The sequence below is a fragment of the Pagrus major genome, chromosome 11, assembly GCF_040436345.1.
Source record: "Pagrus major chromosome 11, Pma_NU_1.0".
NCBI classification, from domain to species: domain Eukaryota; kingdom Metazoa; phylum Chordata; class Actinopteri; order Spariformes; family Sparidae; genus Pagrus; species Pagrus major.
The window spans coordinates 23,424,163-23,446,280 of NC_133225.1; the positions used below are offsets into that span (position 1 = coordinate 23,424,163).

General features: G+C 39.6%; 2 protein-coding genes across 4 annotated transcripts; one reads left to right on the forward strand and one right to left on the reverse strand.

Moving 5' to 3' along the window:
- Positions 1–5,043: 5,043 nt before the first annotated feature.
- Positions 5,044–15,573, reverse strand: ushbp1 (Usher syndrome 1C binding protein 1). The gene is made up of 14 exons (XM_073475769.1): positions 15,407–15,573; positions 14,442–14,665; positions 14,102–14,238; positions 13,687–13,850; positions 12,803–12,967; positions 12,185–12,432; positions 11,692–11,832; positions 11,417–11,505; positions 11,147–11,282; positions 10,682–10,916; positions 9,001–9,159; positions 7,549–7,640; positions 6,481–6,603; positions 5,044–6,366 (listed from the first exon to the last, which is right to left on the reverse strand). The coding sequence occupies exons 1-14, from the start codon at positions 15,410–15,412 to the stop codon at positions 6,201–6,203; spliced, it is 2,085 nt and encodes a 694-aa protein (XP_073331870.1). The 5' UTR covers positions 15,413–15,573; the 3' UTR covers positions 5,044–6,200.
- Positions 15,574–16,741: 1,168 nt separating this feature from the next.
- On the forward strand, positions 16,742–21,116 carry babam1 (BRISC and BRCA1 A complex member 1). 3 transcript variants are annotated; one of them, XM_073476499.1, is made up of 9 exons: positions 16,742–16,860; positions 17,508–17,953; positions 18,038–18,096; positions 18,183–18,303; positions 18,438–18,516; positions 18,634–18,658; positions 18,765–18,894; positions 19,016–19,102; positions 20,087–21,116. In XM_073476499.1, the coding sequence occupies exons 2-9, from the start codon at positions 17,519–17,521 to the stop codon at positions 20,285–20,287; spliced, it is 1,137 nt and encodes a 378-aa protein (XP_073332600.1). In that variant the 5' UTR covers positions 16,742–16,860; positions 17,508–17,518; the 3' UTR covers positions 20,288–21,116. The 3 variants fall into 3 exon arrangements, with proteins under 3 accessions (XP_073332600.1, XP_073332599.1, XP_073332601.1); XM_073476498.1 differs by having other exon boundaries at positions 16,771–16,860; positions 17,505–17,953; positions 20,087–20,375; XM_073476500.1 differs by having other exon boundaries at positions 16,771–16,860; positions 17,505–17,953; positions 18,765–18,888; positions 20,087–20,375.
- Positions 21,117–22,118: the final 1,002 nt, after the last annotated feature.

Sequence of the window (22,118 nt, forward strand, 5' to 3'; positions counted from 1 at the left end):
AAATTGATCCCAGGATCCAGAATGAATTAATCAAACAACTTTGTTACCCTGCAGACAAGCAGGCATGTAATCCTTTAATAGGAGCTTGAGCATAAAAATCCCTATAATTGGACTCAGTTTCACCGCAACAAGGTTTCACTCTTAATCTGGTTGTTGTGATGGTGAGAAGGCCTGTTGGTCTGAGCTGTTTGCTGTCATTATCTGAGTGGGTGAGAGCACAAAGCGGATGTGATCGGCATTTGATTGAGGTCAAATCTCTTTCATGCATCTCTGTACCGATAGTACTCGATCCTCCTGACCTCCACACGGGCTGGCTGGTGTCCGAAAGCTCAGGAGAGAGGTGTCAGGTCAGCGTGGCAACGTCCCAGAGCACCGGGCAGAGAATAAAGACATATAGAGAGGAGGAGGAGATGAGAGGGGATATGGAGTGGCTGTGACAGGTGAGCTAATGGCTCTGAGAAAGAAAGGGCGCTGACGAAGGCACAGGCTGTGATCTCTTTGTACAGCTTACAGAGGGACAACTTATTAAAATGAGGAACGGATGCAGAGAGTAAATGAGTTGACCTAAATCCCCTAGGTCACTGCCCCCCTCCTTGTGGATGTGTGTGTGTGTGATTGCATCCACCCCCATGCTGATTGACAGCCTCTGTCGTTGTCTAATAATGGTTTGAGTATTTTTCCCAGGCACTGAAAAACTCCCCTATCCACAGGCTGGGCTGCTGGCTGTTACACATGTGGGGGTGAAATGTGTCCAGAAATGCTGAGCTTAAATGTTACCAGATGAGAGTGTTCCTGCTTTTATTATAATGACTGATTAAAAGCCAAAATCATTTCGTTCTCATGTTAATTGTTTGACTTTCTTATCTCACTTGGTCATGAGTGCACTTTTACTTCCATGCCTATTTCAATAGTTTTATCATGAGCAAGATTAGATTAGACCTTTCACACTTTCATGTTGGATGAAGGTTGAACAAGGTTTTATTAGTTCATGTAGATGTTTGAATAACGTTTATCTTAAAGACATTTAAAACCTCCAGCAGGTCAATGAGTTCCAGTGGGGCAATATTACCTAGTTAATGTACTCAAATACTGTATTTTAGTAAACTCCACTAGATTTTTCAGAGGAAAATATTTGCTACTTTACATTTTTACATACAAAACATGAGTTTATAAGATATGTTGTATTGTTTTAGATTAAACTTCCAAACAGTAAATAAATGTGACTTTTAGTGTAATTTGTTTGCAGCGAGCATAAAAATGTTATAATAATAATAATAATCAGTGTTCTGGTCATTGGGCTACCTTCATACATATTTTTAAATTCTAATTTTATACTGTGCTGGATTGACTGTAAAAGGGTCTGAATTACTTGGTTTGATTACTTTATTTCTTTGTTTTCTCTTTTATTGTGACTTTGTTAGAAGCACTGTTTTGTTTGTTACCTCCACCAAGGAGGTCATGTTTTCACCTGTGTCCGGTTGTTGGTTGGTCGGATTGTCAGCAGGACTGCACATCAACTACTGAGCAGATTTCCTCCTGGAACTGTTTCTCATTTTCTTTAACATTGCAAGATAGGGTGTCTTTCTCATTGTTGTTCATTTCTCAGGGAATAATGCATGGATCTTGATGAAAAAAATAAAGCTGTATAAACATGACTGGTATCTATGAGTGAGTACAGAAGAGGCCATTGGGCCTTGGCAGAGGTATGCACTCTACTGAGTAGGATTCAATTTGTTCTGTTTTTGTAGAAACATTAAAAGACTATATATGACTGCAAATAGGCAGGTTAAAACCATATGCAAGATATCTTATATCTTTAAACAAAAACAAAAAAAAGTGCTAAAAAATAGCTCAACCTGATCCAGCTTCAACTGGTTCACTACAACCAGCTGTTACACATGAATGCATCTGTAATAAAAATCCAATATCGCTCACCATCACTATATCACTCACAGGGTTAATTTTTCCCATATTGACTACCTTCAGATTCTGGTCTGTTAAAGGTCCTATTTGTAAGTTGATTTTTGATATATACTGACGCTTTGGTGTTGTAGGACGGGTCGGCCGCCATCCCAAAGCTGGGAAAACCAAGGATCAAACCACTCAAAAATCAACTTTTCTTACAAATTGCATCTTTTAGAAAATGTTGTATTCATAACATTTTCAGTCCAGTGCTTCATCATTACTTGATGACCATCCTGAGGCTGGATTACTGAGAGAGATGCAGAGGTGGAAATTACTAAGTCATACAAGTCATCAGATACTATATTTAAGTTCAATTTTGAGTAGTGATTGAATGTAAATCACATTTACTCAAGTGCTGTAATGAAATACAGTTTTGTGGTACCTGTACTACCTTAGTACATTAAGGAGGTACATATTGTACTTTTTATTCAAGTACATGTATTTAAAAACTATACTGCATCAGAGTCAAGATAGCATATTTTAAATAAATTCACTTAAATATAATCAGCCAGGTTGAGAACCAATTGATCACTGATGTATAGTGTATACATTCATGTACATATATGTATAGTTTAGGTTTGCTTGTATTTTTGATACGCAAGTACATTTAATATCAGATACTTTAAGGCTTTTACTCAAGTACTGTTTGTATGGATGACTTTCACGTTTACCAAAGTAACATTTCAATTCTAATGTATGACATTTTGGTACTTTTTACAACCCTGATTTTAAGGTACTTGTACTTTATTTACTTTATTTTATGTCCATGTTACCTTTTCTTCTACTGTTTTACATTTTAGAGGCACATCTACATTTTACATACTTTTAATTGGTCGGTATTAATTAACAATCTTACATTGTAGTACATAATAATATGTTACTAATCAGGTCCCTTTCTCTGCAGGATGAGTACATTTACTTTGATAATTTAAGTCTATTTTGCTGGTAATATGTCTGTACTTTTACTGAAGTAAGACATGTAATGCAGGACTTATAATGGGTATTTTTTCATTGTTGCGTTGGTGCTATTACTTAAGTAAAGGCTAAATACTTCCTCTGTTATTGTATAGTGTTGCATGACTGATAAAAACACCTCTCTCTTTCAGTGGGACATTTCGTCATAATGCGGCCTCTTTGATACAAGAGTCACTCAGAGGTTACAACGATCATGTCGTCTAAAAAACCTTTGATGAACTGAGAAGCTTAACATAGGTCTTAGAGAGAGCGAACACAAAATGGAACGATAATTGTATCATCTGCTCTAATGGCAGCTATTACAACAATAGTGATGGTGACCTGGAGGTGTGGGGGGAGCGGCAAGGACGGGCCCTCCACGCTGACCTCTGCTCGGGAAAGGGCAAGCTCAGGCAAGAGTCAGGGCGTCAGGGGGCTCGCCACCTCGTCTGGCACTCTGAACTCTCCATTCACAGCCTAACACAACAGCCAGGCATCACTGTGACCCTGTGGGTGTGGCACTCAACCTTTGCCTTAACCTCCTGACCGCCGGTCACAGCTGCAACTGACCGGCTCGGGTAGGTCAGGGCACGGGGTCGGCTGGAGGGGGGGAGGAGGGATGGAGATGATTGAGAGATGAGGGAGGATGGAGGGAGAGGAAATGGAAGGATGAGTGAGAGGTAAAGACTGAAGGAGGAGATGAGCAAGATGGGTTTTTAAAGGGCTGATACACCCAAATTACAAAAAATCAAATGTTCTCAATTATCTCAGATACTTGTGTTATATTTATGCCCGTATATCTCAATTTTGTGATTTCTATCTTCACGTCCAATACAGTCAATGTGAAAGGGATTTTTTTAATCTGTGGTGATCACAGAATATAAAGTATAAGGCTGGTATTATTTTATATTTTTCGCATTGGCAACAAATCCATGAAATGACCAGAACCAAAAATGTGTTCATGTCTATACACTTTATCTTTTAATATTTATATTTTTATTGGTTTTTCAAATCTGGCAACAACAACATGCGACAGTGGCACAAATACAACATAATATAAAACAAAAAGTTGCCAAGTTTTTATATCTATACATATACAGTCTTATTTCAAATTAATATATATTTAGTTAATACGAGTGTTTTATTATTATTGTTTAGTCAGTGTCAGTTATGGCTGAAGACTACAAGTTTGAAATTGAAAAAAAAAATGGAGGTGTGGTTAGAAAGAAGAGAGGTCCCTCCACCTCTGCAGCCTGCTCCTCATCTCCCCTTGAAGTCAGCGACTCAATGCTACATTAGCCACTAATAGCATTACCCTCGGATCTAATGAGGGAAATCTGGATCTAGCGTCGGGGGCAGAGCCCTGAACATTCCTATAAAAGCTGCTCAGACTTCCACTGGTCGAGCAGCTGAGGTTTTGCACTCTGCTAACTTCAATGGGAACAAGATGATGTAATGGTACAGCTCTTCTAGACTTTCCAAATGTTGTCAGACTGATTGGCTGAAATTATGACAGTGAAAATGAGTCATTTCACAGAGAGCTGCGATGCTCAGAAACATGTATCTTCTGTTTTACCAGCGTTTTCTAATGGGGAAGCTTAATCAAAAAAGTATTTTTGGGCCCACGAGCATCACATGATGTTGTAATGACACAGTTTGGCCACTATGTCAAATTGGTTTCAAAGCCCAGCACCTGGGGCTTGACGTATCCATCGTTTTACAGACACTTCTTTCACAATGTAAGCCTATGGAAAAAGTCTTTTTGGGCTTCAGTGCATCATGTGACGATGTAATTACACTGTTTGGCCACTTCGAAAACTGGTAGCCTGGCGCTCTTCCTAGGGGCTTGCCATCAACCCAATGTTTACTTTCATCCACCATGTTCCAGCGTCATATGATGTCAACTTGGCAACTCGTGTTCAAAAATGTTGTCAGACTTTCTGAGTTGTTGTTTGACTTGAGAGGGCATTCAAGTGAATATTCCCGTAATTATGACAGCAGATGAATGCACAGCAACACACCTAAATCTAATTCCTGACAGTCGAGCTGCACCATGGGTAATGTAGGCACGAGGTTTTGACAAGGAAGAAGAATACATGTAATATAAAAAGGCAACATATGTGGTTCTGTTGCATCAACTTTTTAATTTAACCCTTCATTGTGAGTCCAATGATGCTATACAAATGCAATAATTACTCCCTGGAGACCTCTTTGACTCAGAAAATCAAATATCATGACTTTACTCTATTTTCCTATAGGGATCAGCTTTCTACCAGTTTCTTGTTAAAGCTTGTTGCTGGCTATAAGAAAAAAGTACATCACAGCACAGTTTGGAATATCAAATCATGTAATGTCTTAATGTCATTGTCCAAGAAAAGGACATGAGCATGTTGTGCCTTCAGGTTGCCACAGAGTCTTCAACATGCTTGTTGGCTGATTAATACTGTCTGACCTTCCTATTCTGTCTGTGACTCTCAGCACCAGAAGTTTTATTTTTATTTTTTTGTAACTGAACTTTGTATCAGATCATCTTTTGAGCATGTTTGATTAAGAGAAGTCGAAATAGTGAAAGACAGAGAGATGAAAATGGAGAGAACTATGAAAGTGCGAAGAAGACAATAGGGCTGGCCGTACATATTGTGTGCACATTATGTGTGCCATTGTCCATCAGCCCCCATCCCCCTTCGCGGAGCATTGTCATGACAGCTCGGCCGGCCGGGAGTGGCTTCATATAGTTGGCTTGGACGGGGAAAAGGACATGTGCGCCCCGAGGTCAGTCCCGAGGTCCTCAGTGGGGTCAGTCCTTGAGTCAGCCTTTACACATTCATGACTGCATGACAGCTGTTTCTCTGAAATAAGGCATGTGTCTTGTGATGTGTGACTCCTGTTAGACAAGTTAAGCTCCGGAATTCAGTTTATTGGTGACTCTCACAAGGGTTGGAAAGACTGAACTGTGAGTGATTTCCATGTTCGACTGCCCTACATACTCTATATTTACCTCTCAAGAGTAAATGATGCCTGAACAGATATCTGTAGATCTTGACAGAACAAATGGATGAAAAGGTTCATAACTCTTTACAAGGATAGAAAACTAGGTTAAAATATGACTTCTAAACATATCTTAATAAAAAGACCAACCAGCTGTGCTGCTGTGTTATAAGGCTTCTGTTTGCTACAATAACTTCATAAATTATAAAAAATACACGTGGCATGAGTGAGCTGAATTCAGCAGGATGCTGTAGTTGAAGTGGATTGATTTGACTGATTCTCTGGCTGAAGTATCACAGGACAGTCTCTTCCCTCCTCCACTCTGATGCCTCCCCTGCAGCTTTCGGCGCTCCACTCTGTTGGTGGTGACTCTCCGTCATGGCTGCCACTTTCTGCTCCAGCCTCCACACCTGCTCTCGGTACTTCCTGCGAATCTGCCGGTACGAACTCAAGGCTTTACTGTAATGGAAGAGGAGAGGATTTACTACACGTCACAATGACACTACAGAGCTACTACTTTTGAGCTTTAGATGATAATGAACAAAGACATAATACCTTTCTTGCGATACTTACCTGTGAGCTTGTGTGAGACGAGCAATCTGCTCACCGTTGTCCCTCCTGTGTGGGCTGTTGTCTGTCAGAGCTGTGTTTAGTGAGTCATGGACTAAAGCCAGTCGCTTCTTAAGAGCTTGTTCCCTGAGAACAATAGTGAGATCAGATGAAACACAGTGGTAGACAAAGTAGTCAGGTCCTTTACTTAAGTACTAAGTACTAATACCACACTGTCAAAATACTCTATTACAAGTAAAAGTCTTGCATTGAAATATGTACTTAAGTGAAGGTATTATCAGGAAAATGTACTTAAAGTGTTTAAAATTAAAGTACTCAATGCAGAAACATGTCCTCTGCGGCTGTTATACTTTTATATATTATATTATTATTACTCATGCATTAAAATGAAAGCAGGATTTTACTGTTGTAGTTGGTTGAAGTAAAGCTAGATTTTAATTAATATGTATTGCAACTAATGATTTTCTCTTTATGAATCAAACAGCTGAATATTTTCTCTAATATGGATTAAGTGTTTGATGTTTCCTGTCAGGATTCATACGAATCTAAAGATTGTAAAGTCTCTAGACTAGAGACTCACAGATTTCTTTCTGATGTTTTTCCTTTACTGAAGAGTGGATGTGATGTTAAGTGTGTACGGCTGTGCTTTATTTGAAATATTCACTGTGCGAGGTCAGAGGAGACAAAGGATGCTCTCTGAAGCAGCTGTTCGAAAGAACTGCAAGCCTTTAATGTCCATAGTCTGCATTTGTGCTGATAGTGTTCCTAAGCAACAGATAAAACCAGGCAACAGACGTCTGAATGATTCATTTCTTGCACATCTCATCAGGAACCTTTATATATCTGTGAGAATTTAGATGTCTCCATTTAAACTCACTGCACCAATTTACCAGGTGTCCTTGTAAAGAAACTTTTATTGAATATATTATATATAAGCTGCTTAACAGGTGCTTTTATTGAGAGTATTTTACAGTACGACATAACAGTAACATGTTTTTTTTCATGCGTGGGCCAGACAGAATCAGCCCCCTGCAGTGTCAGTGTTTAAAAAACAGAGCAACAGTGTCTCACCTCTGCAGGACGGCCTGCAGCTCTTTCAGGATGGGTCGGGTCCGAGCGATGTCGCCATCAGCACCCAGTTTAGCTGCACTTTCACAGAGCCTCTGAAACAAAAAATTAAAATAGGATTATCTTTAAAGCGCAAACACCCCATTCAGTTCTGTATTAATGAACATGGTATACACAGTTATTCAAAGCCTCTGCTTCTATTCCCAGGTAGAAGGAGATGAAAGAGCAGGAGGGAGGGGAAAGTATGGTAGTATCTGTTTTTTTTACTCAAACGTGGCGTCATGTGATCTTCTGCTTTAGTACACTTTAACAAAAAATATTCATGGGACCAACAGAGAATAACAGATGAGCATTTAATATCCCTGAAATTCACATTCTGGACACCATAACTATCTATCTCTGTGACAAACTGGTCTCATTTTCACACATGGACCATACACAGTGCAGCCATATACTAGGTTTTGACCTGGTATCTTGTTCAGCTTGTGACCGTCTAACATGTCGCAGTTTAAAGGTAAAAAAAAAGTGACGCTTTAGGATGGTGACCGACCCGTCCTACAGTCCCAGCGGCAGATTTTGACAGGTTGGGAATGAAGCTCAAAAATCAACTTTTCTTACAAATAGGACCTTTAACTGAAGAATGATTCTAACTTTTACAGATTGCTTTATTTGAATAAGCTTAAAAGGACTGAAGGGGTTAAAGTATCCTATATATTAGCATAAAAAAAAGAAAAGATTAAAGAAGTTCATCCAAAATTAATTAATTAATTTCTTTAGTCCCCATTTACTTCTAATTGTTTTTTTTTTATTTCCCATCTTGATCATCACTTGTGATTCCACATATTTGTCTATCTTGGTGGACCTACTGATCTAAAGGTTGGGAGAGGACAGTGCAGAAAACAATATAATTACTCACGCTGTAAGTAGAAGCCGTGTTATTTTGTTTGAAAAAGTTAACAGGATAAAGTCTGTAAAATCAAACAAAGGGATGTTTGGTCTGACCATGTGCAGCCAGATACAATCTAAGTTCCTTTAAACCATTTAACAGAACTATCGAGGAAGAAAAGAAACCAATTTTTGAGGACATTTGAACCCTTAAGGCACAAGAGTCTGCGCAGCCATGTTTCTGATGCCCTGTGTCTGCAGTCATAGCTAATATGTGAAGCTGATGTGCAGTTCTTTCTCATCTGACAGTGACGGAGGTGTGCGGTGCGGTATGAATCTGTGCTGCGGCAACAGGACAGCCCAGCAGAAGACCTTGTAGAACCGAAATATCCCTCTTGGCCTGGAGGGATTCTGCTTTGGTAGATGTGTGATTTCCCATGTGGGACACCCAGATTTGAATCGGGTCTGCCACAATAGACCAACGTCCTGCTCCCTCTTGCTCGTTTCACCTTGACTTATTAGAAAATTAAAAAGAAAAGTCTCCGTTGCTGCTGATGGAGTCTGTCCTACCTGTTGTTCGGTCTTACAGTCCTCCAGCTCTTCTCTAAGGCTTTCTGGAACGAAAGCTCCAGCTGCCTCCTGGGCCTTCTGGGCCATTAAACTCCACTCCAGACACCGCAGCTCCTTCTCCTTGAGGCGGATTAGAGCTCGCAGATCTGACATCTCCTCCTGAACATAAAGAGTTAAACCATAAATCACTGTATTTAAAGAGTTTATCACACAAACAGCATAAGCAAAGTTAAAATCTGTGATGAAATGTCTTCCATCATAGCTTTTGCAGGTTTTAACTCCACTTGGTGCTGCTGTGGGACGTTAAAGATGGATTTCCAACTTCGGTGATTTAGCAAGCTTAGCACAAAGACTGGGAGCAGGAGTAAACAGCTTGGTCTAAAGGTAACAAAGTATACCAGCCAGCACCCTTAAAGCTCACTAATTAACCTGGCATTTCTAGCTTGTTTAATTAAAAGCATAATTTTTTAACATGGAGTTATATGCAAGATTGTTTCTATCAAGACAAAGCATTTCCTGGCTGCTAATCTCATGATGGCTACAGGAAAATTGTATTTTTCTTCAAAAAAAAAAATGGGGGAATTTTCCTTTTTATTGGATGAGACAGTAAAGAGGCAGAAAGGAAACAAGGGGATGAAAAAAAAAAAACAATTTGACAATCAGGACTGACAAGATCCAACGTGTCAGTTAGTGAGCTCTAGAGGTGCTGGTTGTTTGTTTTGTTATCTTTAAATAGAGCCATGCACTGGAAAAAATGTCACTTCAAAAACAAGTAAAAACGCAATGAATACCTAATACATAAAAACAATCTGCCAATGGAACAAGTAAGAAAAGTCTTTATGACGTCCCGAAACTGTATCTCACTGAAATGTGAGAGGTGTAATGAGATATTTAATTTTTTCAGGGTTTTCCCCTGTTTCTGCTTCCTTAATTAATTAATGCCTTACAAGTTTCAAGTGATGGAGATCAACCAGCAGTGTCTCATACACAGTGTTGTAAAAAGTACCCAAAAGTCATACTTGAGTAAAAGTAAAAATATGGTTGTTAAAATAGTACTTTGGTAAAAATGAGAGTCAGTGTTATGAATAGTACTGGAATATATTAGATGTACGAAAGTATCAACAGTCATTTTCTGGCGATAAATTATCGCCCTGGCTGATTATCCAATATTGTTATTTGATATTCAGCATTTTTCTGATTATCAGAATCATTTTTTTCCCCTGACTTCTTTCCTGCACTACCTTGATCTTTTGCTCTGATGCTGAATTAAATCTGCAAAGTAACTCGTAAGTAAAGTTGTCAAATAAATGTGGTGAGGTAAAAAGTACAGTATTTCCTCCAACATGTAGTGGAGGTACAAAGAAGCAAAAAATGGAAATACTCAGTACAAGTACTAAAATTGTACTTTGTCAACCGTTATACTGCATAGTACTTGAGTAGAAGTACGTAGTTAGTACATGTACCATATACATATAAACTCCAAACACTGTGTTTTGGCATAGTGAGCTAAGTGAAACGTTATGTAGTATATATATAAAAAAAATTCACCAAAAACAACGTTAACATTTGACCAAAAGACACTTATCTCATGATCTCTTTGCGTAGGAGGATAAAGCTGCTTTTTATCAGCTGTCTTTCATATTTTCTTTTTTCATCATAAATTAGGACCCTCGACTCTTACCCTGACAGAGATGAGTTCATGGAAGAGGGAGGCTTTCTCTTTCTTGGTATCTGAAGGTTTGGTGTTATCTTTAGTCACATGTCCTCCTCTTGATCCAGCCTGGTGACCAGTTTCTGGGCTCATTTTGCCCTCAGCTCCTGTGCTCTGCTTAGGTAGACAAAGGGCCGCCCGATCACTCTTCAGCCGCTCAATTTTCTGACGGAGAACAGCCTCTCGCTCCACCGGCTCAGGTGTCCTGTGGGGTTACAGGCCACACTTGACTGAATCATCCCTGATAGCTTTTGAAACATTTAGTCAATATCGATCTTTAGTGGTGGGGCAGGATGATTTATGCAATATTTATGAACTTTCATCTTTTCTATTTTTACTTTCAGCCTGACCTACAGTCATCACTGACACATGTTTTCCTTTCCACCCATTCCTCTGACTGTGCCTGAATGTACAAAGAGTGCTTTAAAGTATCACCTCTGCCCCGGGTGACTGTGTCTTTCCGTCTCCTCTGTGACCCCTGCTGTTGAGAAGGAGGTGGACAGCTCTTCAGCTCCCATGTTCCTGAGCGGGCCTGATGAACTGTCGGGCTGCTGCCTGTCACCGACTGCCTCTGATTAGAGGAGAAACTGTGAGCCCTCCTGTGTATTTGTGTGTGTGTGAACGGCATGCATACCAACTGTATACGTATGTGAGGGGATGCGTGCACTGAGTTGTAAGTATTATTAAAACATGGTATTCAAACACCTGCTGAGTCTGTCTGCAGAGGAATGCTTTGCTGCTTCTTGGCGTCATAAAGTGACAGCAGCTCGCTGTAGGCCTCCTCACAGTCCTCGCTGTCAATCACAACCACAAAGACAAAATATGACCTCACTGGAGGAGAAGAACCTAAATTAATACTGTTAGACTGCTGACGTGTGCACATGGAATATTTAGACACGCGTCAAAGAACGTTTCGGATGCAGAATATGTGTGCAGACAGGCCTTTGTACTGTGTGTCAGGTGTGTTTTAGTGTGTGTACCAGTATCTAAGAGCCATCTGAAGAGCAGAGCAGTCAGCCTCGAGTCTGTTCAGTGTAAGACTGATCTGTTCAGACTCTCCTTTCTTTCGCTCCAGAGCTGCAGTCAGACGTTCATTTTTGGCCCTCAGCCTTTCAATGCACCTGAGATAATAAGGGAGAGGGCGAGGAGAGTTAAAGACATAATGTGCAACATCTCCACGGCAAAATGTCCACAAACGACTAGACCTTTGTTGAGTTGTTTCTTTACATTATTTTAAATGTTACCAACACTTTTTTCTAAGTATAAATGGAATAAAATCAGTCAATGTATCTGAGGAAAATTACCTTTGTCCACCAGACAGACAAGAGAATAACTGAGTCAGTAACAAAGAAATGGTCATTATTTTTGTTACTTATTAAAAAAGTGTAATGCCTGACGAAGGTTACTTAAACAAAACATGGCTATTCAATAAGTGTAATATAAGCCTCGACAGAGACCGCTCCTCGGACTCACCTGTTCAGTCGCTCTGTCTCAGACTCCAGGCTGATGGGACTGGGACAAGGACTGCATGAGTTAACAGATCCCAGAGGAGAACCATCAACACCCACAGACAGAGGTGTTACAGCTCTGGCTGTTCGTCTGTGGAGTAAAGGTGAGCCAGGGAAAGGAGGAGAGGCCCAGTCTGGACTGAGAGCTCCAGAGGTGGACCGATAGGAGGGAGAGCGACTGCCAGACCTCCAGGCTTTATGGAGACCAACAAGCTGAAGGATGAGATAAGAGGAGTTATGTTTCTTCTTGTCTGAGACGTGTTGAACTACCACATTTTTGTGGTATTCAGCCTTCTAAATAAATGGTGTTCATTTCAGCTAACAAAATAGAAGCTTGAGTTGATCTTCCTGGTCTGATATCATACAGAATTAACCACATTAGTTTGAATTTCTAACATCATTATGTCTCAAATCTTTGAGCCACCAACAAGTCGGTCGAACTGAATTAGTACCTAATTCTACATTAAATGTTGTCAGCAAGACATCTCAGAAGGCTTTTTCTTCTGAAAATATACTCACACATCTTGAAACACTTAATGTTTTTGGCACTTTTATATATAACTGATAACTGAGCCTTTCCCACCTTGTTCTTCTCCTCTTCCAGCTGGCTGATGGTGCTTTGCTCCTCCATGCTGCTTCTGAGGGCAGAATCACACTTCTCCAGATCCAGGCTGTCCTCCTGATACTGGTCCTTCGGCAGGCCTGATGGGCATGAAATCCCAAACTCTCGTTCCATGTCGTCCAATATCTGCAACCAGAGAGCCAAAATTACCAATGGGAGTCTAAAGATAGCCTGAACAATGACATATTTTAGTCCTCAATGGATTCATTAAAAGTCAGACAGACACAGCAAGGCCTAACCTCTACAGGACATTTTGGGGGATTTATAGTATTTTAGTCAGGAGTAGATAAAACAGAGTTAGTATAGCTTTGTATGTGTTTGATCCTTGTTTTGTTTTTAGTTTTAGTTTTCATTTAAGTTTACTTTTGGTTAGTTTCCAGAGTGGGTTTGCCCATTTCAGTTTAGTTTTTTATTGTTTCAAAAAATGTTAACACTTTGTGAAGGCAGCTGACTCACAGTCATGGAGACATCTGAGTCTCAATGTGCACCAGTGCCTCCTCGTGCTTGTTGTGTCAACACATTTGACCAAACTGACCAGGACTACATTTTTATTTTATTTTAGTTATTTTATTTTTTTTAAGTACACAGTGTCCTTACAGTTTTTATTTTCATCTCAAGTAACTGAAATGTTTTTTCCATCTAGTTTTTAGATAAGTTTCAGTTAACTCTAATAAACTTGATTAAAACTAAAGATTGCATAGATCAAGATGATTTAGCAAAATGTTATGTCAGTAAATTTTACCTTAACATTAGTTTTCCTTGGAATTTGCAGCTGTAATAGCAAAAATTCAAACACATCAATTTTTTTTATTTTTATTTATTTTTTATATATATAGTTTTAATACCTGAGTGGCCTTAACCCAGCTCTCCTGAGCTGCTCTCAGATGCTCTTGGTGCTTGTCCCGGTCAGAAGCTGTGATCGGGCGGGCCCAGGACCTTTTACAGCTGATCGAGTCCTCCACTGATGATAAAACCTCCTGGAGTTTAGTCCACATTACACCACCACCCCCTAGTGGGAGAAAAATATAGCCATAGTTTATTAGATGAAGTTAGAGGCAGTTTTATATTCAACCTAGAATAGCCTCAATATATAAATAATTGAAACATGGATTTTGCTTGCTTCTTTCTTGCAGTCTTTTACAGACTACAGTAAAATAATACATCATTTGCTCTTTTGGACTCAAAATTGATCACCTATAATACAAGTGCACAGCATCCAAAAGACATGTTCTGATGAATAAAGACAAAGTTATGCTCAACCTCGGCCAGTCAGTGAAGGTTTCGATGTGGCAGCAGAGGCTGTGTTCCTCTCTGGGCTGCTTCTCGCCAGCCGGTGGGACAGCAGGTCTGGGACCAGAGGCCTCGATGGTCCTGGCGGTCTAAGATCTCCTGGTTCACTGCAGAATACACAGCATTCATATGTTTCTTAATTTGTGTTTATTCTGAGACAAGCTATAAGCAGAGCAATATATAATGTATATTGATTTAAAATATGTGAGAACGAACAGCAAACATGGTTTCATCAAAATGTTAATTTAGAGTGAACCTGAATCCATTCATTCAGATCCATTTCGTGGCTCATGTTATTTACTGATGCTACCTTGGTGCCTTTAATGAGCCCATCTTCTTGTTCAGTTCAGCGATGATGTTGAGCAGCGTGCCCACCTCAGCTTCACACTGAGCCAGTTCTGCTGGTGAAGGCTCGAGGTTTGATGTGGGGTCAGAGCCCTCAGGGTCAAGGGTCAGATGGTCGATCGGTGTCATCACCTCCCTGTAACACTCTGATCCAGTATCCAGACTGTCACATCTGACCAGGCTGAAATCCTGCAGACACACAGCATTAATTTTCATTTTGTTTGCTGTATGTAAAGAGTTGTTTTTCCTTCAGCTCTACACATACAAGTGTACCAATACACACACATTCATCCAATAAAGAGTGGCTCTTAATTGTAATTGAGCAAACTATCCCTCAGTATTTATTCACATCTATCCACAACACAGAATCTGTTATGCTCTTGAACCAGACATTGTTGCTGCGGCTATTGTTTTAAGCAGCGGAAAAGGAGGAAACTAAAACATCCTGAGATCCAACTTCCTGGCCAGCAAATATTTGTGGACCAAACCATCTTTTGTTTTCCACAAAGAATGTCGGCTAAATGCCTAAAACATCGAATCAGTGCTTCTATTCTGCCATGAACTACATGTGATCCCTCTATGAAATATGCCAAAATGACAATGAATGGAACACCTATATATTGATTGTGTGAATTCTAACATTGGACAAACCAAAGCTGGAGACATATTTTGGATTCTTGACCCCATAATACATTGACTATACCCACGTATTTCTAGACAGACATGCAGAAAGGCTATTTAATCCAAGCATGCACTGAGCAAAAAGCAAAGAAAAACATTTGGTCACCATAGAAACACTCATATTTACATATCATAATGTATCTGTATGTATAATAAACAAATACTTATAGATTTGCCCAATTTGCCTAGTAAACATATGATAAGTGACATATTTTCAAGACAAACATTGAAACATTCATTATAACTTACCTCCATAGTTCTTGATCCTGACGTCTGCAGCAGTGATTTAGTTCCTCTTGTGGCTGTTCACTGCCTGAAATTAAACATTTGACTGAAACGAAAGAATGTTTTCGTCAGTCCTGTTATTTTCTGTTGTGTTGTGCTATATTTTCCAATAGTTCGTCAGTCACTGCTGCAAGCAGCCCTCTGCAGGTCTGCCAAACAGTGTTTAGTGTGATGAATGAAGTAAGTGGAAAACACTCAGAAAGTCATCCCCACCCATTCCCCGTCACTTTGAGTCCTTTCCTGTTTTGTCCACAGTTAGCTTCCATGCCCTTCTAATAGTAGAATATCTCTAAAATAAGCTCTGGATACACACTGTAGCTGCTCTGTTAGCATGCACAAAGATGTTATGTAATAAGATGATCAATTTTCACTATGCCTCTGACTTAATACACAGTTTAAAGGATGTTTATTTCTATCTCTCTGTTTAAGGTAATTTCTGCTGTATTAATTTGCCTTTTCTGAAAGTTTTAAGCCAACGAGCTGGCTGAACCAGACTCTTCACAATGGTGCTTTGTGCCCTTTTAATGTTGGGATGTGTTTTTCTTTTTGATCTTGTGCTACAACGTTCCATATTTTTTCATCTTGGTGATAGTCTCTGTTTACTGGGCAATAAAAATGGATGAAAGCAATCCATCATCTATTTATGTATTTATTTAAAGATAAAATAAGATAAGATTAAAAAGACTTAACTAATCCCTCAGCAGGGAAATTCACATTACAATGGCTTAAGAGTCATAGGCAGAGGGAAAAGAACAACAGTGACTGAGTCATAGATAAAGATATAAAAGCAAAACAAAGCAATAATACAATAGAATAATATAAAGATGAAGTGAAAAAAGATAATAATAATAATAATAATAACAATAATAATAATAATAATAATAATAATAATAATAATAATAATAATAATGATAATAATAATAATAATAATATATACACTATACACTATTTGCTAATTACTTAAAGATATGACCAGGAGGAAAATTGCACATGATAATAATTGCACTAATAGTTGTAATACAAACATGGTGTATAGCAAATGTACTTTAGTAAAGTATATGAAAATAAATAAAAATAGCCTGGAGACAATCTGATTGCACAGGATACAAGAATTAATCGCAAAGTAATGATGCGCAGTAGGACATACAGTATGCCTTAAAGTAGTACTTTTAAGACTATAATAATCACTGTAACTAGATGGTTGCGATTGAGGAAGGAATAAAGATGCCGGAAGTGTTACTTTCCTCAATAAACTTCACTACCCATAATGCTCCGATCCTCGCTTTTCCGGATTCGATCATTTCCGGTAAGGAAGTTGTCCGATCAAAACAAATGTTAAGTCGCCGCTGAAATATTTCTGCAACTTTCAATGAGTTTCATTTTATTTGAATCCTAGAATTTCCGCAGTTACCTACCAGGTCAGTCTACTTGAGCATCTTAACTTTTAATACGTTACGAGTCGTCTGCTTTGCTTTAATTTATCTTAAAGCTAATGCTAACAGCTCTCGTTGCTACTGCGCTGTCATCAAACATCAGCAGCCCCTCTGTGTTAGCCACATGAACTCACTGTCTGCCTGTGTGGACGCTTTTATAGAAGCGTTTATATCTAAACCATCCTTTCTGTAAAGCTAAAACACTTTAGTTTTGTTGTTTAAGTTAGCCTCACACTGCACTTTGCGTTAATACGGACAGAATCGCAGCTTTATTAGGTACCTTTGTGTATTGTGTATGGGCATGAAAGTGTAAATACGATTATAAAGTTAGTATAGATAACTGGGGTGGGCAGGTGTAATTCTGAGCATCATGTAGCTTTCTTGTTGGATCTGGGTTGATATGTTAAGGTAGCTCTTGTTTAGATTTTTAGGATTTATAGACAGTTGTCCAGCTGGTGTTTTTGAGAAATTATAGTGGAGAGTCAACTTGAAGAGTTCAAATTATATTTACATTTTAATCACATGGTTCAAGCCATATGTAAATGGAGTGGACATTTTTGGTTAAAAGTCTGGTTAAAACAGTGTCTCTTCATGCTGATTTGCCACACTCATCATCTCCTCTTCTTTAGCAGCTTGTGTATCCATGGAGACGCCAGAGCCAGGCCCTGCAGATGGAGAGGAGCGTCTGGTGGAGCTACGACCTCGGACCCGCTCCAACCCTGAAGGTGCTGAAGACCGTCGCAGCAGCACAGGCAGCCTCGGTGGAAACAGCAACCCCAACATATCTCAGCCCGCTGTGGGAAGTCGAGTTGAAGGGGAGGGCGAAGCTTCAACCAGCGACAGTCCTCCGAGTTCCACCACCACAACCGTGTCAGCAGCTACAGCTCAGACCGTAGCCCCCGCTGCAGTAGTGACAGCAGCGGCTGCAGCCGGTGCCACAGTGCCGCTATCCACTGCTGCTGTTGCAGCCAAAGAGAGGCCGAAGCCCACACAGCAGCAGCCCACATTGACAACACCTGTGCCTCCACCAGCAGAATACCAGCTCAGAGTTCCTCGTGTCAACTGTCCAGAGAAAGTGGTAGGACCACAGTACAGTTGTTACTTGAAAGACATACTTTGACCATAAGGCTTTTACTACCTAATGTTGTCTTCTTCATGGCAGATCATCTGCTTAGACCTTTCTGAAGAGATGTCTTTGTCAAAGTTGGAGTCTTTTAATGGGTAAGCTGGAGTAAAGTAAACTTTTATAACCCAGTGCTAATGTTTCATTTGTCACCACGTCCTAATTTGACTGTCTCTCCATTTAGGTCTAAAACGAATGCCCTGAATATATGCCAGAAGATGATTGAGATGTTTGTCAGAACGAAACACAGGATTGACAAACGCCATGAGTTTGCTCTGGTAGTGGTCAATGATGACGCTCTGTGGGTGAGTACACAAATGTTTTAATCTGCTCCAGATGTTTCGCACTGTGCCTAAGCATTACATCTGTGCAACATGCCTCCTATTTTTCCTGAATATTGTCTTCTTCCTTCTCTTATGTATGTGTGTATGTGCCTCAGTTATCAGGCTTCACCTCTGATCCCAGGGAGCTGTGCAGCTGTCTGTATGACCTTGAGACCAACATGTGCGACTCTTTCAGTATCCTTTAATTCAAAACTAACTCTTAAATAAAGATAAATGTCCTACTGTGAAGTGATACCTAGTGTATTAAAGAAATTGTAGTTCTGAAGTTTTAGTCTTAACTGTCCTGTGTAGACCTGGAAGATCTTCTTAATGTAATGTAAGTTCTGTCTGATTATAAACATTTTTGGTTTGTTAAAATACACGAAACGTTACATAGAAGTGTTTACTGAAGGTCATCTCTTCTTCCTCTGTTGTCTTTGTAGTCGACAGAAGATCGAACTGCCATTGATGGAAAATGTTCAAACCATCCCTCCTCCGTATGTGGTACGGACGGTGCTCATCTACAGCCGTCACGCAGGACAGCTTCAGTTTAACCCTTCTGAGGCTGTAAGTGTAAGTATGAGACCTGCTGAGATGTCCTGCTTCCAGTCTTATTATGTAATTTGCTGCATTGAGGAGTACACTGACTTTACATTGAATTGAAAGTCTTGCTTGTTTTTGTGTCCTGCCACAGAAAATGCTGCAGTCTCCATATTTTTTCTTTGATGTGGTCTACCTACACAACGGGGTGGAGGAGCAGGGGGATGAGACCAGCTGGAGGGTGAGTGTATAAGCTGATGAAGGGATGATTATTGGTTTTGATTGTGCACTGAGATGTATGTTGTTGTTTGGCTCAAATTTGTTTGGTGTGGTGTATCATTACTAATATTAACTTGTGTTTTGAGAAACCTTGCCGTAGAACCCCTGGTAGGTCAGAGTGTGAATCTTTTGTGTTACCTTGCAAATCCTTTTTTATTCCCACTGATAGTAACCTATGTTGTTATCTAGAAAGGGACAGGTAATATATAATATATGCGTTTTACTTCTTTCTGCTCCTGTTTTGATCATGGAATGTGAATATGAATTAATTAATTAATTAATGATCCATAGAGAAATACAGAGCTGTATTATGATATAATGTCATGTAGGGCTGCAACGAGCAATGATTTTCATGGTCAGTTACTCTGTTGATTATTTTCTCTATTAATCTACTAGTTGTTTGGTCTATAAATGCCAGAAAATTGTGAAAAATGTTGACACGAAGATTATTTTTCATAAAAAATTACTTGAACCCATTAATTAAGTGTCAAATTGTCATTGAGATAGACTGTAGCTCATGAGATGAAGACCTTTGGCCATTGGCTGTCATTTGGTTATTATAATTATGGCAATGACACATAAGTGTTATAAAGGGTGTAACACTAATAACATGCAGGGTTTGTGTGTGCTGAGTGTGTCTTGAAGCTGCTGTATTCCTGATCTCCTGTGGTGTGGTAACAAATCTGTCATATCTGAAAGAAGCAAGTTTAAATCTTGTATAGCTTAACGATGCTTTCTTTTCTAATGTTAATAGAAACAGTAAGGTACTTTTCTGTATTAGCAGTGAATTAATTAAGTGATTCTGTCCATCTTACTTAGCTTGATCAGTGCGGAGGGATGTTGTGAAAGCCTATTTAATTATAACAACTTTGTGATAAGAGATGTATAATCTGGATATTTCTCTACGTGTTCCATTTCAACCCTGTGGTATGTTTTCTGTCTCCAGGACAACTACACCTCTTTCTGCAACCTGGACTCAAAGGGCATGTGCTATCGCTTTGAGGTTTCCCTGAGTGGACCCGCCATCGAGCTGCACAACTGCATGGCCAAACTTCTGGCTCACCCTTTACAAAGACCTTTCCAGAGCCATGCGTCTTACAGTCTGCTGGAGGGGGAAGACCCCCAGGACATTGAGGCAACGGTCTAAAATGACTCACAAAGCCCTGTTTCTGTGAAATCACACTGTAGTTCAAGTGTACACCTTATTACTAAGTTTTTTTCCCTTAACCTCCGTAGAGCAATAAGTCTTTGGAAAATGTAGGGAAACCAGACATATTTCTTGTCAGCAGGTTTCTATTAAATCAATTGTTTTGTCTCCATAAAAGAATATGAGTCAATGATTGTTCTGAAATGGGAAGGAAATAAAATGATCTGGTTGTTAGCCGGTAAACTGCTAGAGGTCTCCCGGGGATGAGATGACGAATCCGATGTCAGAGAGTCCAGGAACAGGAAGTAGAGGGACAAGATAATGGAAGAATTTCAAAAAGGATTACACAATGGTTAAATCACTAGGCTTTGTTATACTAACTCCCTCATCATTTGTTTGTCTCTGTCAAATCTTAGACCACACTGATCTGTCTGTAAGTCTTAAAGGATAAAATCAGTGCAAACCTGTGGCAATTTTCCACAGTTGGCCTTCTGAAGCTTTGATGTAATGACCTTTAATGTGACACATCTTCTGTAACATTGCCTTTCCTTTTAGTTGGTAATTGTCACCTTTTGTTGCCTGTTTTTTTTTTTTAATGTATTTTCTATTTTATAAGGTTGTCAATCATTTGTCACTCTTGTATGTTACACAGACAATGAAAGAATGTACAGTAATGTCTCTTTTGACAATGATCTCTGCGGCACTGATGGATGGATTGATTGTGAAAAAGGCCCCTCGTACTGCCAGCCTAGCTGCACTTGAAACACATTGTACAGATGAGCTTTTTGAAGCTGTTTCTGGATATTAAAAAAAGGCATGTTTAATCTTATATTTCATATGTGCTTTCTAGGTTTTTGTCAGGAGATGGCAGCAAATCCCCTCTAGAGATGACTGAATTCAAAGGGTTTGTCAGAGACCTACTGTGCTCCATAATGGGTAGAGAAAAGTCTAATTTATTTTAATAGTTTTTAAAATAATTTAAATACAATTATTTTTGGTCTAAAGTGTGAATTTTGATGGATGTTTAGATGTTTAGCTCACTGTTTCAGCGTAAATCTCCAGACACCGCCACTGTCAATCTTCATAATCAGCATCTAATTCCTGAGGCTACAGACCTATGACAGCATGATTAAGCAGTTAATGCATCTACCATTGAAAACCTTATCTTTTATCCACCATATATAAATCCAGAGCTGAAGATATATTTTCCCTTCACCCTAAAGGTGTCTGGTCAGTTATCTTAAAGAGGTGTTTTTATCTCAGTCTGTGACTGTTTGGTTTCCTGTTTTCGTTCAGAGGTCGATCCAGCGTCTGTCCTGACTCCTGATAGTCACTCATGTTCTGTCACTCTGACATAAATTAGTTCTTTCTCCAGTGAGGACAAATTGTCAGGGAGACAATGGGAAGCAGGAAAACCAAGGCTCAGAGGACCTTTCCCCTTTTGCACACACTTCCCCAGAAGAGCCGACTGGTCCTCACGTCATTGCTGTAGATAACGGCGCGGGGGGGATCCAGTGCGTCTGGACTGCAGGGAGAATTTGTTATTCCCTCATCCCCGAAGAATGACAGGTCCCTATTGTTTTCATTCTTTCACTCCTCTGCTGCCATGACTCCTTTCCGTACTCGCTTGGAACAGGATATGGTGGAATTTTTTTGTTTTTTGTTCAGTATTTTCTGCTTTTTACTCCTTACATGGTTTATATTGTTTATCCAGTGTCAGGGGAATATGACCAGTAATGGAGTGGCTATATTTAAATGTGGCACTGGTCATTTTAGATCACGGTCAGACAGTAGTGGAAAATAACAAAGCATTTACTGAAGTGCTAGACTT

Coding starts and splice junctions, on each gene's coding strand:
- ushbp1 (XM_073475769.1), bottom strand. Junction 13,851..14,101: donor ACCTTCACTGACTGGCCGAG/GTTGAGCATAAC, acceptor TTCTCCCACTAG/GGGGTGGTGGTGTAATGTGG. Junction 12,968..13,686: donor GCTGGGTTAAGGCCACTCAG/GTATTAAAACTA, acceptor CTCTGGTTGCAG/ATATTGGACGACATGGAACG.
- babam1 (XM_073476499.1), top strand. CDS start 17,519: ATGGAGACGCCAGAGCCAGGCCCTGCAGATGGAGAGGAGCGTCTGGTG. Junction 17,954..18,037: donor TCAACTGTCCAGAGAAAGTG/GTAGGACCACAG, acceptor TCTTCATGGCAG/ATCATCTGCTTAGACCTTTC. Junction 18,517..18,633: donor CAACATGTGCGACTCTTTCA/GTATCCTTTAAT, acceptor TGTCCTGTGTAG/ACCTGGAAGATCTTCTTAAT.